This window comes from Rhinoraja longicauda, chromosome 20 (assembly GCF_053455715.1).
Source record: "Rhinoraja longicauda isolate Sanriku21f chromosome 20, sRhiLon1.1, whole genome shotgun sequence".
In the NCBI taxonomy this organism is placed as follows: Eukaryota; Metazoa; Chordata; class Chondrichthyes; order Rajiformes; family Arhynchobatidae; genus Rhinoraja; species Rhinoraja longicauda.
Window position 1 is genome coordinate 33618301 of NC_135972.1, and position 21037 is coordinate 33639337.

At 41.5% G+C, this 21037-nt stretch overlaps 1 protein-coding gene across 1 annotated transcript in view; it reads right to left on the reverse strand.

Annotated features, from left to right (window-relative positions):
• Positions 1–1764: 1764 nt before the first annotated feature.
• gnsa (glucosamine (N-acetyl)-6-sulfatase a) overlaps positions 1765–21037 on the reverse strand; it is a 32175-nt gene continuing 12902 nt past the window's right edge. Inside the window, exons 7-14 of the mRNA XM_078417374.1 lie at positions 18729–18811; positions 18518–18636; positions 15954–16057; positions 11213–11314; positions 10598–10705; positions 8546–8656; positions 7013–7173; positions 1765–3906 (exon numbers count right to left, since the gene is read on the reverse strand). Of these exons, the coding sequence (XP_078273500.1) occupies positions 3834–3906; positions 7013–7173; positions 8546–8656; positions 10598–10705; positions 11213–11314; positions 15954–16057; positions 18518–18636; positions 18729–18811 (861 nt within the window). The 3' untranslated portion in view covers positions 1765–3833. The remainder of the gene's footprint in view (positions 3907–7012; positions 7174–8545; positions 8657–10597; positions 10706–11212; positions 11315–15953; positions 16058–18517; positions 18637–18728; positions 18812–21037) is intronic.

A 21037-nucleotide genomic window follows, 5' to 3' on the forward strand; every position in this document is an offset into this window, starting at 1 on the left:
TCGGAGGTGATCTTCAGAGATATGCATGTGGCGAGCCGGGGCTAAGCCCTCCAGCAGTCCTGGCCCACCCACCACGGACCCGAGACTCGCTCACCAAGGACGGGAGACCCACCCAGTAGGCCCGACTTGCCCATTGGTGGATTTTGAACTCTGCCTCAATCCACCAGCGTTGACAGGACCTGCACCGCCCAGGGCGGGCCCCGCAAGCAACTGCCGAGAACGAGGAGGGCTGCCCGGAGCAACCGTTAAGTGTGGAGTGGACCACTGAGAGCGAGGAGGGTTGCCGAGAACTAGCTGGTGGGGGGCAAGGAGAACAAAGGGGGATCTGATGAGGAGTTGTCGGGAACAAAGGGGTGACCCAGACTCCCTTCCAAAGTCTGAGCCATCATTATCTGTTATTGGTCTAACACTGGCAGCATCACGAGTGAAATTAAAGTCAGCATGGGAACTGTGTCTGCCTATACAGTCATGATATACAGTGAGTAGAGCAGAGCGAGTCAGAACAACATGCACCTGTGGCATGTAGAAGTTAAGTAAAAAGCCACAATATTATCACAGTAATTCAGAACTATAAAATAAATTCAGGAGACTTGGGATGGACAGCAAAGCATCTTACTCCTAAAACAATCTGTGATAAAGCCAAGTTTTTCTTAGTGTGGTTCAAGTAACCAAAAGCAATTTTCTCAAATAATTATTTTCAGGTACTTTGCATATTGCAATATTATACAATATAGAAATAGTGGAGACAAAGAAGAGGATGTAGGATGACACCAACAATGTGATGGTTTTGTATCAAGAAATAAAAATGCAAAGAGCAGTTATCTTTGAGCCAAGGCAGCTGAAGACCAACAGAATAGATGCCTTTTAAAATAATACACTTGAGTAATTCAGGTCATGCAGCATCTCTGGAGGGAATAGATAGCTGACAGTTGGGTCAGGACCCTTCCTCAGACCCAGTAAAGAGGAAAGTTTTGCTCCAAAAACACCTGGGTATACAAAACAACTGTATAGATAAGTTTATTTTGGCTTAAATAGTGGGTGGTCTGGTTTCCATTAAAATAAAGTAATTAATTGCATAGCTGAATCTACTTATAAAAACTATTTTGTTTTGAATGCCAATTGTTTTTAAAGTTAGTCCGCTATACAATGTACTGCGATTATACATCGCAGACACTAGAAATCTGAAATAAAAAGGGAATGTTGAGAAATCCCCATAGATCAGAGCATTTCCAACATTGTGTCCAAGGGAAACTTCAAATTTGCATTTAAAACTGGAACATTCCTATAATATTTCTGAATAAGATCAGATATTTCAAAAATGTGGGGTAATTTTAATGCTCCAAATGCAATCATAGCTAGACAAATCTCATTAACATTGGAAATTTGTTCATTAATATTGGGAATCAACCTTCTGAAGTGGGTTCATTTTTAAAATACATTTCAAAGCAGATTTCCAACTCTGAAGCCCGTCACCTTTCAGCAGGAAGGTAACCAAAGAAATGCCTAACACAAGGGTTTATGGTACATAGGTATTGGAAAGGGCAACATACATAACAGAATATCAGAATTAACAACATTACATGTGTAGCTGCCATATTTGGCAACATTTCATTCTGGGTGCTACCTCTAAGAATGCAGAAATAATAATAATTCTCAACTTGAAAAGAGGCACGATCTTTCTTTTGGGTGATGCCAACATTAAGACTCTACGTTGTTTATTGTTAGTGGTGCAAGGGAGGGGGTGGCAAGATTGAAAGATTCAACTTCAAATTGTAAAGTAGTTTATTAAATAAGTGCAAGGTTTGAATTATGCCATCATATATACACACTCTCAAAAATACAGTCAAGGGCACTTAAATCATCTTTGGAAAAGGCATGATATCTCAATTCAAAAATCCACACTACAAGTGCCTCAAATCTGAACCCTCTTAATAATATTGTTTATACAAATGGTTATCCAAAGTGCATAATTTACTTGTTTAAAAAAGGTGAAAACAGTTTGACTGAAAATACAGGATTTGTAATCAGTAATGCAATAATGATGTGCAAATTTTTTTTTGAGCCCCTGCATTCAATGGCAAATCAAATGTGCATGATTACTTGAAGATTTAACAAATACACCAGGCAAAAGACAGACCTTAGTCATCAAGCATTGCTAGTTAAACTTCTTCACTAATGCACGTCAAAACTTAGGCTTCTACCCTAGATGCATTGTATCAACTATATACTAACCATTTATGCCAGTGAAAAAAACAGCTTAGCTGCAGTTTGTTTGTCCTTCAGATAATTTACATTGCTTCAGCATACCACTCAGAATGTTAGTTCGCACTTTATACCACATATCAAGCAAAGCCTTCCACAGTTGGAATAATCAACAATGTAAAACAAAGTAATAATTTCATCCTTGAATATAAAGACTAGATATTCTGATAGTTTATACAACAGTGCAGGATACAATATGAAGTGGTTAGTTTGTGTAAAACTGAACAATATGCCAACACTTGATAGACGAGAGGCATTTTGATAGCTATGTGGCAGATAACATGGATAGTGGATATCGCTGTGATTCTGGCTGTATTTTGTAAGCAATTATGAGCTACCGAGTCAGATCTTCATGTTCAGCTGGGAAGGAAAATGTGCAAGAACACAGATCCAGCAAGTTTGATATCATCCAGAAGTAGAGACTCAAAATCCTTCAGTGCAATTATCTAAACTGTCACTTGAAAGTAATAATTTCATGCCAGTGGAATCAAGTTTTAAAAACAGAATTCTGAACCAAATGGATATTATACTCTTGAAGCACCTCATGTTATAGAAAAAATTAAGGTCACATTTCCCCTTTGATATTGAATAATGCATATTGGAAATAAACTTGACAGATACCAAATAAATTGCAATGCGACTTGGAACAAAATCACTTCAAGGACGCAAGGAAATGGGGAGGTCAGAGAAATAGTCATAGCCAAGAAATTAAGGAATCTCATAGCCCTGGACAGTGTAGGTCAAGTATGTTAATGACCTTCAGTTGATAATAAACAAAATCAGCTGGGGTAGAACAGATATAATTGCCCAAAATGATATAATTGTAGAGCATTTAATACTGGAGAGTGTTTGAACTCAAAGACAAGTGGATTCAGAATTAGATGAGTTTGCTTTACAATAGTCTGACCCAAGTGTTAATAGGAAATCCCATTATTTTTCACAGCAAAATATTCTGTTCCCTTTTGAGACAGCAAATGAAAAAGGGAATAAATCTAACATTGAACATAATTTAAATGTTTGATCAATTATTGTCCTGTCAAGCATAAAGTGAAGATTCCAGCACGGTGGAACTGAACTGCCCTCTTCAAATTTCTGCTGTTTTAGGTTATTACATTATCTTTACAGTGAAGTTTGTTCAGGAGTTACATGCAAACTGAACTATTAGCACAAAGATCATGCTATGGTGTTCAGATACAGGAACTTCACTTGAAAGGTCATGCAATACCCATTAGAGGAGGGCCTGTGGTTACTAGCCAGCAATTCATGCAAGGAACTCAGAGGCTTAAACTATCTGATTTGGGTCATATCTCATGAGAAATTATATGCATTCTTTCCTTTAAATTAAAGACAGTAACTTTTGCAAATAAATAGTGCTGCTGCAACAGAACTAAAAATATAAGAAATGCCTGAATTACATTTCCATTGTTTTTTTAAAAAAAACATTGTAATAATTCAGAGGATGGGGAGGAATCTGTGATAGGAAAGGAGGGGGGGAAAAACAATAACATTTCTCACAATTTAGATTTACCGCACAGAAAAGGAAGGTGCATATCACAAATGACAAACAGACCTCATACAATTTTATGGAAGAGCTTGGTTGCAGTGGGTCCATGATGGAACATTAGCCTCGGGTCAAATCTGTACCTAAAGAACAAAATATCTTGTTAAATTACATAATGATCCAACAAAAAGTAACATTAATATTACCAGCATAAAAAGCAATCAGCATTCATGGATGAACAAGGTTCTGCACTTCTTAGCTTAGCAGCAGAGTTTGTGTGCCTAGGCGTGTTTTCAGAGGTTTTACCTGTTATTTTGGCCTATCAAAATTGTAATGTTTCAGGTTGTTGGGAAGTGGCAACTATGCTGAAAAATGCAAGAGCTAGACCAAAGTGGAATATTGTGAAAACATTTTACTGTCATGTACTGTAACATATCAAGTAACAAAGTGGAAATCCATCATGTAAAAGAGGAGGAGAATCTGTGACATTTGCAATGCAGCCACTATGGGACCCATACAGGATAGTTTCATGGAATATTACTATGAAGGGACAAAGTCAGTAAATAAGTCAAAAGTAAATATCAAGGCAGTAGAAAAATGACAAAAATCTGAACAGTTTCTCATGGAAACTGCATTCACTATCAAAGCATGAGGGCACGATGAAAATATCTTATGAAACTATGACAGTTAAAAGATAAGCTGTCATCTGCACAATCAGGAAAAGTTATATTCTGCAATAGATTCACTCAGATCACATACGTACACTGCGAGAAGTAGAACTTGTCAGAGTCACTAGGATAATTAAAAGTCATTAAATGACATGGTCTTACAAAACCTAAGATAATCAAAAATGAAGCCCTCTCCCAAGTTAAGATGAAAGTGGCAAAAATAAATTCTAGTTTTACATTTTGATGCCTATTGGCTCAGGGGACTGGGATATTATAGCCATAACGGACACATGGCCGAGAGAAAGAAAAGACTGGCATCTCCAGAGTACAAGGGTGATAGAGATATAGATAAGTCAGGAAAAGGGATGGGGGGGGGGGGGGGGTGGGGGTGCCTTTATGACAAGGCAGGACAATGAAACTGCTTTGAGAGACTATTATTGGAGGATTGTCTACAGGTCATATGGTTAGAACGTAAAAACAAGGGAATAGTCACTTTGATGGCACTATTATAGGCCCTCCAAAAGACAATAGGAAATAGTGAAGCAGATGTGCAAGGATATTGCAGATCACTGTAATAATAATAGCGTGGTACCAGTGAGAGATTTTAGCTCACACAATACTCACTGGTACACCCATTGTGCAACAGCTTGGATTGGGTGGAATTTGTCAAATGTGCCCAAGGAAAATTAAGCAATAGAGGGCCCTTCTGAAGGTGGCACAACACTGCACCTCCTTTTGGGAAACAATGTAGGACAGTGATTGAAGTGTCAATGGGGCAGCATTTTGGGGAAAAGTAACCATAAATGTACGAGTTTCAAAAACAGTTATGGTGAAAGAAAGGACTGATCCACAAGTTAGGACTCTAAATTGGGCAAAGCCTATTATGGAGGCATTAGGCAGAACCTTGGTTGACTGGGCGAGACTCTTTGGAGTTAAAGGGATGTCTGACAAATGGGAGACTTTTAAAAGTGTGATGGCAAGAGCTCATGGACAGAATGTTTTACCTAGGGTAAAGAGCAAGGCTGCCAAGTTTAGGGAACATTGGCTGGTGGGAAATTTGAGTTTTAGCAGGTGTAGGCAGTGTTCAGCAAAGGAGTGTACCAAAGAGGGAAAAAGGTAACCACGAGGTGGATCTGGCAAGCAAGGTAGAGTAAAATTCCAAGAGATTCCACAAGTAGATCAAGAATTATAGGCTGGCCAGGGAGAGAATAGGTCATCTTAGAGGAACATGGCCATCCATGCCTGGAACCACAGGAAATGGGTGAAAATTTCAATATTTCTCATCAGTTTTTACTGTGGAGAGTTCATAAAAGTTAAGAATGGAGGCAAGCGAGCTATGTCTTGGACCACACACGATTACCAGAGGTATTACCAGTTCTAAAGCACATTATGGTACATAAATCCCCAATGCCTGACCATTCCTAATCAACCCATCTTTCCAAATGCATGTATATCTTATCCCTCTGAATTCTTTACAGTAACACTCCTCCCACAAATGTTAGGCTTACTGGTCTAATTCCCAGGTTATTCTCTGCAGCTCTTAAATGGAGGCACATCATTAGCCACTCACCAGTCTTCCAGCACTAATTTCATGTCCAACAATGATAGCAAGTTTGCAGTTGACACTAAAATAGAGGTATTGTAGACTGTGAAACTGGCTGTCAAAGTTTAGAGCAGGATCTTGGTCAGTTGGGCAAGTTGAGGAATGTCAAATAGCGTTTAATTCAATCAAGTGCAAAGTGGTGCATTTTGGAAAGTCAATTCTTCCTCTTTCCCCCCCATTAACACAAGGATCTTCATAACATGATTTTCCACAACAAGATTTCTTAGGAATGCAAATATCTTGTTATAGCAGAACCACTTGTGTTGTGGTTTTGGTCACCCTGCTATACAAATGATGTTGTGAAGCAGGAAGAAATAGTGAGAAGATGTACAAGAATGTTGCCTGGTTTCCAGGGCCTGTGTGAAAGGAAGAGATTAGGCAGGCTAGGACTTTATTCCTTGAAACGTAGGGAACTGAATGGTGATCATATATTGCTGCATAAAATCATGACCTGCAGAGGCAAGGTGAATGCACACACTCTTTTTACCAAGGGAAGGGAAACTCAAATACTGGAGGGCATAGGTTTAGGATGGAGAGGGAAAATTTAAAGAGGGACCTGAAGAGTAACTTCTTCAAAGGGTGATGCACATATGGAATGAGCTGCCAGAAAAGGTAGTTGAGACAGGTACAATGATATTTAGAAGTCATTAGGAAAGGGTTAGAGATATTATGGGCCTAATGGGTTGGGCCCATAAACTTGTTATGAACAAGTACAAGTGAGGCTGATAGCCTGTTTCCGCATTACATTACTCTGACCTGCCTAACTTCAAATTCTGGATCCGCACTAATAACAGACAAGTGCAGCTACTTACATACAGATGCTACTTACATGCTTAGCTGATATTATAAGATAGAGCAAACAAACAAAGGAAGCTGTAACTAACTCACTTATTATTGTCAGGACAGCATGAAGAGAGCAACAGAAGTGCTGCATTAGCAATTGTTGTGCACTTAGTGATTATAAACATACTTTCTTACCTTGGATCATATACCCCTGGCGTATGGCACGTTGATCCAGAACAAGACTGTAACATCATTAGACGATGGTTCATCTTCTCAAGAATTTCTTGATCAATGCTCTTTGCTATGTTCGTGATCTGGTGTGGGTCAGATGTTAGATTATAGACTTCCACAAAGACCTAAATACAAAAAGGAAAACTCAGTTCATGGAATTTTTGGGGGTTTTCTTTGCTGTGATGAAAACTGCTCAACTGCCAATGTTCATGCTGCACTTACTACTGTAGTTAATTATGCACTGCAAACATCACTGCCTCAAGTCTCCATTTTATCCACATTTCATTATTAACTACTAATGAAAACTTCTTTGCTCCCAGTCATTAAAAATTGAACAGACAGCACAGAAACGTCACATGCCAATGCCAATAAATTGCAGCTGAAATAAAAAAGGTCGATTAAAATAATTACCCAGAGTAATTCCAGAATCTAGTAATAGTTATGTTAGTAGACATTTTGCAAATGCACATAATGAACACATCTGCATTCACTACCTGCCACCTATTATCCCTGCCCAAACCATCTACATCCTGCAATGGTAATTCTTAGGAGTTTATCAAATCACAGGACAGAGATAGCCAAAATACAAATGCATTTTCTACTTTTAAAAGGCAAACCAAGTCAGGTTTATCTGAAAGGCGACTCAATTTAGTACACAGAATTGAATTTACTAGTGGAGTTATGCCAATTCTACCTTCATAATCATATCCAAGCAGTGTCATGTTAAATTTAGATTATATTTCATGGCAACTTTTACCCTTTTATTCTACCACTCTTTCAGCTACTGCAAGTAGGTCAGACTAGAAACTTTGAATAATTGAGAATTTAAAACAGAACAATTGTTACTTCATTACAGGCCGTCTAAGCAGATCAAGACTGCCCATGTTACAAATCAAATACAAGTGTTACAAGTAGGCAAAGAAGCTCCTCAAACCTGCAATATTTTAATAAGAAAATGGTTGATCCAATTGTAATTTCATTTCAATATTTCTGCCCTTCCCAACAATTTAACCTCTTGCTTATTAATATCAACCCCTGCTTTAAAAATATTCAAAGTGTGCGCTTTTGTTGTTCTTGGAGGACAAATGTTCTAAAGGTTAACAACACACAGAACCATATAGAGTATAACATGTAGTTTCATTATGTAGTTAGAATTCCAACTCATTTCTTGCTGTAAATGTTTTTCATTTGATTTACTCAGGTGGGGAGAAAGAAAATGTTCATCAGGACCAGTAATCTGAAGTTGGCCTGCAACCACAAACTGCCATCACAGGGTAGAATCTTCATCTTCAAAAGCTAGCCATAACCTCCAATGAAATTGCTGTACCTTATATTTTAACCACAACTATAAATGTCAAAGCAGTAATTAGTATTACAGTTGCATGTCAGAAGTAATCCCAACTAGGCTTATGCCGTTGAAACGGCCAAACAAGAGAAAAAAAGCACCATTTATTAAAGGAAAGGGCAAGCAATTCTCCATAGCTCAACTGCACTCACCTCATTATCATCAAATTCACAGTACTGCAGGTCAGTTGAGCCCGCAATTGTTCTCACACATGCATAGGTGTTATTATATGCATCTTCACATACACAGTCAGGGAAACACTCCTGCAAGAAAAGGTTTGATACACTGAGGCAAGATACTGATTAACACACAGAATATGGCCAATTGGCCTAACATGTCCAAATTAGCTCCCAAAGAAATTCCATCAGTACCGTCCTCTTTTCCATGTGGTGCTATAACTTATTCTCCCCAAATACTCATGGACGTCCCTTTTATGTTTTTGACACCAGCCTACACCAAGGAACAATTTACAGCAGCCATCAAAAGAATGTGAAGAAAGCAAGCCTTACTTGTTCACACATGGTAAAATACAACCTCCCTAGCGCCATCAACTATTTTCAAATAAATGCGTAATATATCATAGACACCACTTTTTAACAATCCCCAGGAAAGCCAACTGGGGCAGCTGAATGAATCTTGCATGAATTACAAACATCCTTTGGAGGTTTTCTCAGTGTTATCATCAAAACATCACAGGCTCCTTTCAACCACAGACAACAGGCCCGGTTGTGAGGCACTCCAGGTTGGGAAATGCACCTTTGAAAATATTTTCATTGAATTTATTCAAACTTAATAAGCCACATACTGATGGCTAAGCAGTGATGGCTCTCTGCTAGTTCCAGTACACACATCAATTCATTCCTTCTGACCCTACCTGCACATAGCAGCGTAGACATTTGGGGCATTTGAGGTCCAATGCAGCTGCATGTGGATTTGACATTAAATCCAGGATTGTTGTGGAATTCTCTGCCTCAGAAGGCCAATTCTCTGAATGTATTCAAGAGAGAGCTAGATAGAGCTCTTAAGGATAGCAGAGTCAGGGGGTATGGGGAGAAGGCAGGAACGGGGTACTGATTGAGAATGATCAGCCATGATCACATTGAATGGTGGTGCTGGCTCGAAGGGCCGAATGGCCTACTCCACCTATTGTCTATTGTCACGCAAGTATGCAGCTGAGGAGCCAGAGGTGTACAGCATGGATCAGACCTTTGGCTCAATTCATCCATGCTGAAGATATCTAATCGAGCTAGTCCCATTTGCCTGTTTGGCCAATGCCCTCTAGATATACTTATTGTAATTGTACCCACCTCAACTTTTAACTATCACCCACTGTCTGTCAAGCTTCTAAACCTGGCCCCTCAGCCTATGCCAATCATAGCTGGCACACAAATACACTTCCACCAGTCTTGGACCTCTGATGATCAAAGACAATGGGGAAACAGTGGAAAAGGCCTTTGATCACAAGAGGATGTTGGGAGCCATACAGCCAGAAAAGGTAAACGCAAATCGCTAAAATCCTGCTGGATTCACAGCACTATTTCAAAAGTTAGTCCATAAGAAATATATTCCTACTAGGCGATATGACAGAACACAATCACACAGGCCGATGGTGAACTAACAAATCAACTACTGATGTCAGTAAAATGGAAGATGTAGTTTGTAAATGGAGATGTGGCATTGCTATTGCTTCAGCAACAAGATCGAAACAACCTCTATATTTGAATGAGACATACACGGCATTAAATTCCCCCATTACCATTACATTCTCTCATTTAGAATGTTAAAACAGGAAATTCAGCGGCTCTCCTGACACATGGTTCCAATTTCATCAATGTCGAGGTTTGTCCGATCAAAGAGTCAGTGTCTCCACAGGTTGATAGTAGTTCATGACTGTTCTCTAGTTGTGGCACGATAGTTCAGTTGCCTGCAAACAGCGGGGAAGAAACTGTCCCTGGATCTGTAGGGAATGGCCAGGGTGCGACTCGCCCTGATAAAATGCTTTCTACGGTGCATCTGTAGAACTTGGTGAGAGTTGTTGGGGACATGCCAATGTAGGCATCATGCAAATACACTATGCAGAAAATTGCAGCAAACCACAAACTGAAAAGTTCCGAATGTACAGTTTAGTAACTGCGACTAGATGAGTTTAAACCACATGTAATGCAATTCCCTACTAATAACAGTGTCAAAAGCAAGGAACTTACGGTCACCCCAGGCCCTAACAAGGGGCAGGTTGGATCGCTTGTATTCTGTCCCTCTCCTTGATACTCCACAAGGAAGTCAGTCCTCCATGTCACATTTGCCACGTTATTCTGATGAAAGGAAAGTTAGTCACACAGTGAGGAGTTTAGATATATTGCAAGCAAATAGATATAAAACCCAAAATGCTTCATGCTTATCAAGTCTAGGTTTATTATCATCCTACTTTATCATTCAATATTTGTGGCCAAAATAAAATGGATCGACTAACAGTTGATGGAATCAGTTATTGCACAGGAGTTATGTTTATTAATTGTAATCAGTTTCAGTTTAGTTTATTGTCACGTGTAACAAGATACAGTGAAAAGCTTTTGTTGAGTGCTATCCAGTCAGTGGAAAAACAACACATGTTTGCAATGGAGCCATTTACAGTGTATAGATACATCAGGGAATAACATTTAGTGCAAGGTAAAGCCAGCAAAATCTGATCAAGGAAAGACCAAGTGTTACCAATGAGGTAGATAGTAGTTCAGATATTCAAGATACCGAAGAAAGAATTAGCCATGCAAGTACAAGTAATCCATGAAAACAAGCAGCTATAAATATAATCACAAACTTACCAGCAGAGGCACGAGAGACATGCCATCCATCCTAGTCTTGTTAACATCATAGCCAGCAATTTCCAATATTGTGGGAGCCAAATCAATATTTGCTACAAGCATCTGAAGGAAAAAAATCTTCATTTAGAGTTTTGCCACAATCTTTCCAACTTAAAAAATATGTTGAAGAGCGAACAAATGAGAACTGGCTGTTAAATTCAGAATCAGTAGCACACAAAATCAGAAGAATATGATAAAGTCTGAATTTAGAACCATGAAAAATAAGATCTTGTGATTAAATGCAGAACACAAAACCTTTGCTGTATTATTCAAAATAAAAGTTAGCTCCATGTATTTAAACGTGTTGATTGGTTTCATTGAACAGAGGATCTCTTCAATATTCACAGGTGTTTGCACTACTGAACAAGTTGCTAGGTTCAAAAGTAAAGTGGGATTGTTGTAATATAGTGCAGGGCACCCCCCCACCGACAGCTGTAACTGCTCCTATTCACATCACGTTCCTGCTGGAAGGTGTTGATCACCAATCAAAGTGCCACATCACAAGATATCAGAAAACTCCTAAACTCGGCATCAGTGGATCATTTTTGCCATCAGCGATTTGCATTTCGTCAGGATTTTTCAGCCCACTTGGACTACAGTATGGGAACCTCTGGTTTAATGAGATCCTGGGAAAGAAGGAGGTCTCAGGTTCAGCCTACCATTTGTAGATGGATAGCACTTCTAAACGAGGGAGAGCATAGGCACACAGAAACAGAATTTTGACACCTGTCGATTTAATGGACACAATTTCAAACAGCTTCCTTCAAGTAACAGCCTAATTTGCCATTTCACAAGATGCAGCAAATAGTAGAAAAAAAGTCATCAGATGGGCCATATCTACTTGCACTTTCGAGTCATGCATCAAGGAATATAATGACGCATACAATCATGGTAACTAAATTGTCATTTCCCTGCTAACCAATAAATATGTATTTTTGTCTGTTTATTGGATGGAAGGTCTTTCAGCATGTTGCGTGAAGTGTATTGTATTCTCTCCATATAACAGAAGCTGTTCACCATGTGTGGGAAAGAGACCATAGAATGAGGGGCAGAGGATCCACAGACAAAAATGTGGTTGATCCAGGAAGAGTGTATTTTTTTGCTTAGATCATTTGAAGTACTGATTCAAATAATTCAGAGAGGTACAAGATAGTTGCAGCTCAAGAAACCTGTTGCTTGAATAAAAAATGTTTTTACCTCAAGGATCCTGTCCTCGTCAATACTCTCCTTAAAGACCCTCAACTCACAAAGTGGAGATAGTGCAGAGAAGCCACCTCGCCACTTAATACTGAAGCCAAAAATATTGTGTGGTTGTACTGACTGACTGAAAAGATGTTTTTGCTCTTTGGCTTGCATCAACAAGTTGGCCTTTTTGTTTGTCAAATTAATTATGGATATCACTTGTGCAAATTGTAGAAAAATACTTTTGGCATGTTCTGTAATTTTAATGAATCAGTCCGTTGCTTTCTTGCCACAGCTTAACTAAAGTCTGAATTCTTGAATAAACTTATTGCAAAGGAATCTGAACAACAATGACAAGACCATAATTAAAACATTTAACTATTTGTTCCCACAATCTTGGATAACAAAAAGGAATCTGGATGTTAGGCATTGCTTGCAAGGTTGGAGAGTAGGGAGTGTGGGTTGCCTTTAATGCTGGTATCATCAGCACAGATGAAGCCATGATCCTCCTACATGAAATCCTATATACAACAAGACCGCCAAGCTGTGTTATTTGCCATGGAGGGTCTGCTGAACAACATTGGGGGTTAAAAATTGCATCAGAGATGTCCTCATTCATTAGGAAATGGGGCTTCCCCTCTTCCATTGTAGATGAGGCTCTCACTAGGGCCTCCTATATCCCGCAGCTCCGCTCTTGCTCCCCCTCATTCGTTACAAGGATAGAGTCCCCCCTTGTCCTCACCTTCCACCCCATCAGCCAGCGTATCCAACAAATCATCCTCCAACATTTCCGTCACCTCCAACGGGATCCCACTACTGGCCACATCTTCCCATCTGCTCCCCTTTCTGCTTTCCGCAGAGACCGTTCTCTCCGTAACTCCCTGGTCCATTCATCCCTTCCTACCGAAACCACCCCTTCCCCAGGCACTTTCCCCTGCAACCGCAGGAGATGCAACACCTGTCTCTTTACCTCCCCCCTCGACTCCATCCAAGGACCCAAACAGTCTTTCCAGGTGAGGCAGAGGTTCACCTGCACCTCCTCCAACCTCATCTATTGTATCCGCTGGTCCAGATGTCAACTTCTCTACATCGGCGAGACCAAACGCAGGCTCGGCGATCGTTTCCCTCAACACCTTCGCTCAGTCCGCCTTAACCAACCTGATTTCCCGGTGGCTGAACACAACTCCCCCTCCCACTCCCAGTCTGACCTTTCTGTCATGGGCCTCCTCCATTGTCAGTGAGGCCCACCACAAATTGGAGGAACAGCACCTCATTTCGCTTGGGCAGCCCAGCTGTATGAACATTGACTTTTCTAACTTTAGATAGCTCCTCTGTCCCTCTCTTCCCAGTTCTCCCACTGTCTTCCTGTCTCCACCTATATTCTCTTTGTCCCGCCCCCTTGACTTCAGTCTGAAGGAGGGTCTTGACCCGCAACGTCACCCATTCCTTCTCTCCAGACATGCTGCCTGACCCGCTGAGTTTCTCCAGCATTTTGAGATACCTTCGTTAAAAATTGCCAAGTGTTTTCCAAACAGTCCATGCCAAGTTAAAAAAACTGACAGATGACAAGTTAGACATTCTGACCCTGTAAATTAAGGTGCTCCTCCGAAGACTATGCTGCATCAGAAAAAATATTACTTTGCTACAAAATAATCGCTGGCATTGAATTCCTACTTTGGTTTTTTAAGTATCGCCAAGATAACCAGACTGAAAAATATATAAACATAGCACAAAAAGTAAGGAAATTTGTGTTTGGTAGATTATTTCTTTGTTGTAACAATGCTTCTTGGCAATAAATCTTATACCGTTGGAAAGCCTGTTTATTTCCCTTTTAAATGGTGCCACATTTGTAAGGAACATGCATTTGTGGGATGAGCAGCAGAGCTGAGTATATGGGTTGCGCCCATGAAAAATTTGCCAAATCTGCCAATGCCAAACAGCTTATTCTGCTGTTGTTATTGACTCTTGTTTTGAGCTACTGGTACCCCCGGTGCTGACAATCAGGTGCCTGATTGGCACCTGATTGGCAGCATCTGTGAGCATGGGCCCTGCTACAGTGGTCAGTAGGTGTCTGCTCCAAGAATCGGCATGCCACGTTTGACTGATCTGGATAGGGCCCGTGCGATAGGGCAACTTCAAGCTGGTGTTCCGCAAAACCAAGTTGCGGCATTATTTGGAGTGAGCCCTAGTACCATCTCCAAAGTGAAGGCCAAGTTCCATGTAGCAGGGGATGTCAGAGTGGGCGTCCCAAGAAGACGACACCCGAAGACCGTTTCCTCACCCTGTCAGCACTTAGGAACCGTAGGCTGTCTTCTACAGATTTGCAGTCAAGGTTTGCAGGACGATATGGCCGACGGCTCTCTGCCCAGACAATTCGGAACAGACTGCACGCAGCCGATCTCCGGTCTCATAGGGCTGCCAGGAGGCCTGCCATGACTGCCCTTCACCGTCAGGCCCGTTTGCGCTGGTGTCGGCAACACGCGCACTGGAACCTGAACATGTGGAGGAACGTTATGTTCAGCGATGAGTCCAGATTCTGCCTACGGCAGTTGGATCATAGGGTCAAAGTGCGGAGAACACATGGAGAACGCTATGCTGATTGCTGCACCGATAGAGTAACATCTTTTGGTGGAGGGAGTGTGATGGTGTGGGGCGGCATCTCCCTCACTGGAAAAACGAGGCTTGTCATCATTGGAGGCAATCTCAATGCAGAGAGATATCGAGATGAGATTCTGCAACCAGTGGCAATCCCATATCTCTACAGTCTGGGACCAAACTCTATCCTCCAAGATGACAATGCTCGCCCCCACAGAGCAGGGTTTCTCAGACTACCTCCAGAATTTGGGAGTGGAGAGGATGGAATGGCCTGCCAGCAGTCCTGACCTCAACCCCATTGAACACTTGTGGGATCAGCTTGGGCGTACTGTTCGTGCCAGAGTGACCAACACAACCACGTTGGCTGACTTGCGACAAATGCTGGTTGAAGAATGGGATGCCATCCCACAACAGTGTGTGACCAGGCTGGTGACCAGCATGAGGAGGAGGTGCCAGGCTGTTGTGGCTGTGTATGGTTCTTCCACACGCTACTGAGGCTCCTGTTTATTAAATGAATAAATTGTTAAATTGCCAATATGTCTTGTTTCTTCAGACTTCAATCATCCAATCCACCAAACAACACCGAACAAGAGTCAATGGCAGAATAAGCTGTTTGGCATTGGCAGAGAAGATTTGGCAGATTTTTCATGGGTGCAACCCACATTCTCAGCTCTGCTGCTCATCCCACAAATGCATGTTCCTTACAAATGTGGCACCATTTAAAAGGGAAATAAACAGGCTTTCCAACGGTATAAGATTTATTGCCAAGAAGCATTGTTACAACAAAGAAATAATCTACCAAACACAAATTTCCTTACTTTTTGTGGTATGTTTATATTTGCTTACATTCTTATTTAGATAATTTCAAACATAAAACATTTCATTCTGTCACAAGTTTTTTTTTAAATCAATGTGCATCACATACCTTATTACTAGTATTAGATTTGATTCCAGGTCCACGCACAAGCAATGGAACTTTAATATCAAATTCATACAGCTGTCGTTTGTCAATTGGCAAAGAAAATTGACCTAAAATTATACAAAACAGGCTGTTAATGTAGCAGAGAATGCCATTAAATCTAGATGTATTGATTCATTTCAAATATAGTTTTATTTTCTGCAAATAAACACTCCAAAATAAAACTTCTGTTGCAAAGTCATCAACTTCTCAGTATTTCTCTCATGCAGCTACTGCCAGTTTGTTTTTATTTCAAGAATTATTTTATTCACCAAAGTTTCCTTTGGCACAGAGTAAAGAAATGCTGTCTCGGTATTGTATTATTTACAAGCAGCAGTTCTGGGATGTGCATTTTGATAAGTGATAACACCTTATAGACCTAAGGAACTGCAGATGCTGGTTTAGAAAGGACACAAAGTGCTGGAGTAACTCAGTGGGTTAGGCAGCATTTCAGGAGAACTTGGCTATGTGACGTTATGGGTTGGGACCATTCTTCAGACAAGTTATAATTGTAGTTCTCACAAATATTACAGCAAGCAGAAGTTTATGAAATAAAGACAGAGAAGCCCATTTGAACAAATTTAACACCCAGCCATAATGCAGAATTCTACCTACTTCAGTTACAATAGTACACATTGTAATCCAAAAGTTTAGTTTAGAGAAACAGCATGAAAATAGACCCTTTGGCTCACCGAGCCTATGCCAACAATCGCTCACCCGTTCACACTAGTTCTGTGTTATCCCACTTTCACATCCGCTCTACAAACCCACACGTCTTTGGGATGTGGGAGGAAACCGGAGCACCCAGAAGAAACCCACAGTCAGAGGGAATGTGCAAACTCCACAAAGTCAGCACCCAAAGTCATGATTGCCCCCAGGAATCAGGTGCCCAGGCAGCAGCTCCACCAGTTGCATGAAATGCTTTGAGAGGCTAGCCAAGAAGCACATCTGCGCCCTCCTTCCTCGCAACATAGACCCACTACAGTTCGCATACCGTCCGAACAGGTCCACGGATGATGCTGTCTCCCAGGTTCTACACACCGCTCTCTCTCATCTGGACAGCCAGGGGGGCTATGTGAGGATGCTGTTCATTGACTTTAGTTCAGCATTCAACACAATAGTCCCCAGCAGACTGGTTGAGAAGCTGCTGGAACTGGGGCTTAGCACCCCTCTGTGTGCCTGGGTCCTGGACTTTCTCACTGCCAGGCCCCAAGTGGTCAGGGTGGGGGAACACACATCTAGCTCCCTCACCCTGAACATAGGATCCCCCCAGGGCTGCGTCCTTAGCCCCCTACTGTACTCCCTGTACACACATGACTGTGGGGCCAGGTTCAGCTCAAACTCCATCATCAAGTTTGCTGATGACACTGTGGTGGTGGGCCGGATCTCCAACAACGATGAGAAGGCCTACCGGGAGGTGGTGGCTGATCTGGCACTCTGGTGTCAGGACAATAGCCTCCTCTTGAATGTCACTAAAACAAAGGAGCTGATTGTGGACTTCAGAAGGGCTAAAAATCCAAGGACGTACACGCCACTCGAGATAAATGGGTCTATTGTGGATAGGGTGAGCAGTTTCAAATACTTGGGAGTCCGCATCGCAGAGGATCTGACGTGGGCAACGCACATTGCCGCACTGGTGGGTAAGGCTAAGCAGCGCCTTTACCACCTTAGACAACTGAGGAAATTCAGAGTGTCGCTGAGGATCCTTCATTGCTTCTACTCTGGGGCTGTAGAGAGCATCCTGTCCGGCAACATTACAGTCTGGTTTGGGAACAGCTCTGCCCAGGACAGGATGGCCCTGCAGAGAGTAGTGCGTTCGGCAGAACGCACCATGGGAACTACACTCGTCCCCCTGCAGGACCTATACATCAGGAGGTGCAGATCCAGAGCAAGCAAGATCATGAGGGACCCCTGCCACCCCAGTAACAGACTGTTCCAGATGCTACGATCAGGCAAACGCCTCCGCTGTCATGCTGTGAAAACGGAGAGGATGAGACGGAGCTTCTTCCCACAGGCCATCAGGACTGTCAACTTTTATAACCCCCAGAGACTAAATTTGTCGACACTTTTTGTGCTATGTTTAGTAACTTATTAACTTTATTTATATGCTGTAACTGTAATTCTTTTTGTGCACAATCCGCAGGCATTGCTACTTTCATTTCACTGCACATCGAGTATATGTATGTGACAAATAAATTTGACTTGACTTGACCACTACACACCACCCTTTTCTTCCCAATACATTTTCTTTGTGTGAAGAGAAGTTTACAGATTGTAAATGTACAGCTTTAACATTTCTTAGCGTCAATAGCATCCGATATGTAAAGTTTCACTGCAAGAAAGATGCACTGATCAGTATCATACACACTTTGTCCTAAAACACAGTGACAGACTTTTTCTTCAGTCTCCCATTCAATGATGCACAGTACAAGTACATATTGGGCCTGGAATCCCATTGCGCAAGAGGACAACAAATGAACTGTCCGACCAATTTCAATATCTTATAATAGAACAAGGCTCAGATTGTTTACCTGTATGATAGCCATTGTCAGATGTAAAGAAAATATAGGTGTTATCCAACTCTTTGATTGCATCCAGCTTCTTTACTACTTTTTCCACGAGATCGTCCACTGACAATAATGTCTGCCATCTAAAGCGATCAAAAAAAAAATCACCTGGAATTAGGAATTCATTTGCAAATCTTTAAAAATAAAAGTTAAAATGCGAGCAAAGGAACTATACCTTTTCCGAAAAGCGTTATCCAGAAATTTGATTGAAGTATTGGCCATGGGAGTCTTTGCTTGCCTGATTAGCCAATGTTTGTCCTGTGAAGAGTTCAAAATAACTAAATAATTAAGATAAGACTACTCTTTAGGAAAGGTTCATAGTTAAATACAGAATTGATAGACCAATATTTTGATGTGCAGTCATCCATAAATTGAAACATTTACCTTCCCATTTGCCTTAATCCTGCATAATGAATGCACAACTAAGCTTTTATGGGATGTCCCATTAAAGATATGCTTTACAGTGCCCTCCATAATCTTTGGGATAAAGACCCATCATTTATTTATTTGCCTCTGTACTCCACAGGCATTTGTTATTGCTCAGGTGTGTTTAATTGCCTCCTTAATGCAGGTACAAGAGAGCTCTCAGCACCTAGTCTTTCCTCCAGTCTTTCCATCACCTTTGGAAACTTTTATTGCTGTTTATCAACACGAGGACCAAAGTTACATAGAAACATAGAAAATAGGTGCAGGAGGTCATTTGGCCCTTCAAACCAGCACCACCATTCATTGTGATCGTGGCTGATCATTCACAATCAGTAACCTGTGCCTGCCTTCTCCCCATTTCCCTTGATTCCACAACCCCCTAAAGCTCTAACTCTTAAATTCATCCAGTGAATTGGCCTCCACTGCCTTCTGTGGCAGAGAATTCCACAAATTCACAACTCCGGGTGAAAAAATTTCTTCTCACCTCAGTTTTAAATGGTCTCCCCTTTATTCTTAGACTGTGTTCCCTGGTTCTGGACTCCAACATTGGGAACATTGTTTCCCTGCATCTAGCTTGTCTAGTCCTTTTATGATTTTATATGTCTATAAGATCCCCTCTCATCCTTCTAAACTCCAGTGAATACAAGCCTAGTCTTTCCAATCTTTCCTCATATGACAGTCCCTCCTTCCCAGGAATTAACCTCGTGAACCTACGCTGCACTGCCTCAATAGCAAGGACATCCTTCCTCAAATTAGGAGACCAAAACTGCACACAATACTCCAGATGTGGTCTCACCAAGGCCCTATACAACTGCAGGCCTTCTTTGCTCCTGTACTCAAATCCTCTCGTTATGAAGGCCAACATGCCATTAGTTTTCTTCACTGCCTGCTGTACCTGCACGCTTACTTTCAGTGACTGGTGTACAAGGACATCAAGGTCTCGTTGCACATCCTTTACCTAATCTGACACCATTGAGATAATAACCTGCCTCCTTATTTTTGCAGGCAAAGTGAATAACCTCACATTTATCTACATTATTACTGCACCTGCCATGCATCTGTCCACTCACTCAACCTGTCCAAGTCACCCTGCAACTTCCTAACATCCTCTTCGCAGTTCACACTACCACCCAGCTTTGTCATCCACAAACTTGCTGGTGTTACTTCTAATTCCATCATCCAAATCATTAATATATATTGTAAATAGTTGCAGCCCCAGCACCGAGCCTTGCAGCACTCCACTCTCCACTGTCTGCCATTCTGAAAAGGACCCATTTCTTCCTGCTTTTTGCTTTCTGTCTGCCAACCAATTCTCTATCCATCTCAAAACCCTACCCCCAATACCATGTACTCTAATTTTGCTTACCAGGCTCCCATGTGGTACCTTATGTTGTGCCAATGAAAGTCAAAGAAACCATTATGAGACCGAGAACCAAGAATAAAACAGTTAGAGACATCAGCCAAACTTTAAGCTTACCAAAATCAACTGTTTGGAAACAAGGCTTGCACAAGGGGTGTGGCCCTGTCGCGGGAAGTGCCCTGTCGAGGGAAGTGGACGGGGAGAGCTGGTGGATGTGGTGTACCTTGACTTTCAGAAAGCCTTCGACAAGGTCCCACAGGAGATTAGTGTGCAAAATTAGAGCACATGGTATTGGGGGTAGGGTACTGACATGGATAGAAAATTGGTTGGCAGACAGAAAGCAAAGAGTGGGGATAAATGGTTCCCTTTCAGAAATGGTTCCCTTTCTTTCACAGGCAGTGACTAGTGGGGTACCGCAAGGCTCGGTGCTGGGACCACAGCTATTTACAAAATGCTGGAGTAACTCAGCAGGTCAGGCAGCATCTCAGGAGAGAAGGAATGGGCAAAGTTTCTGGTCCAAAACGTCGCCCATTCCTTCTCTCCTGAGATGCTGCCTGACCTGCTGAGTTACTCCAGCATTTTGTGAATAAATACCTTCGATTTGTACCAGCATCTGCAGTTATTTTCTTTTATTATACACAGCTATTTACAATATACATTAATGACTTGTATGAAGGGATTAAAAGTAACATTAGAAA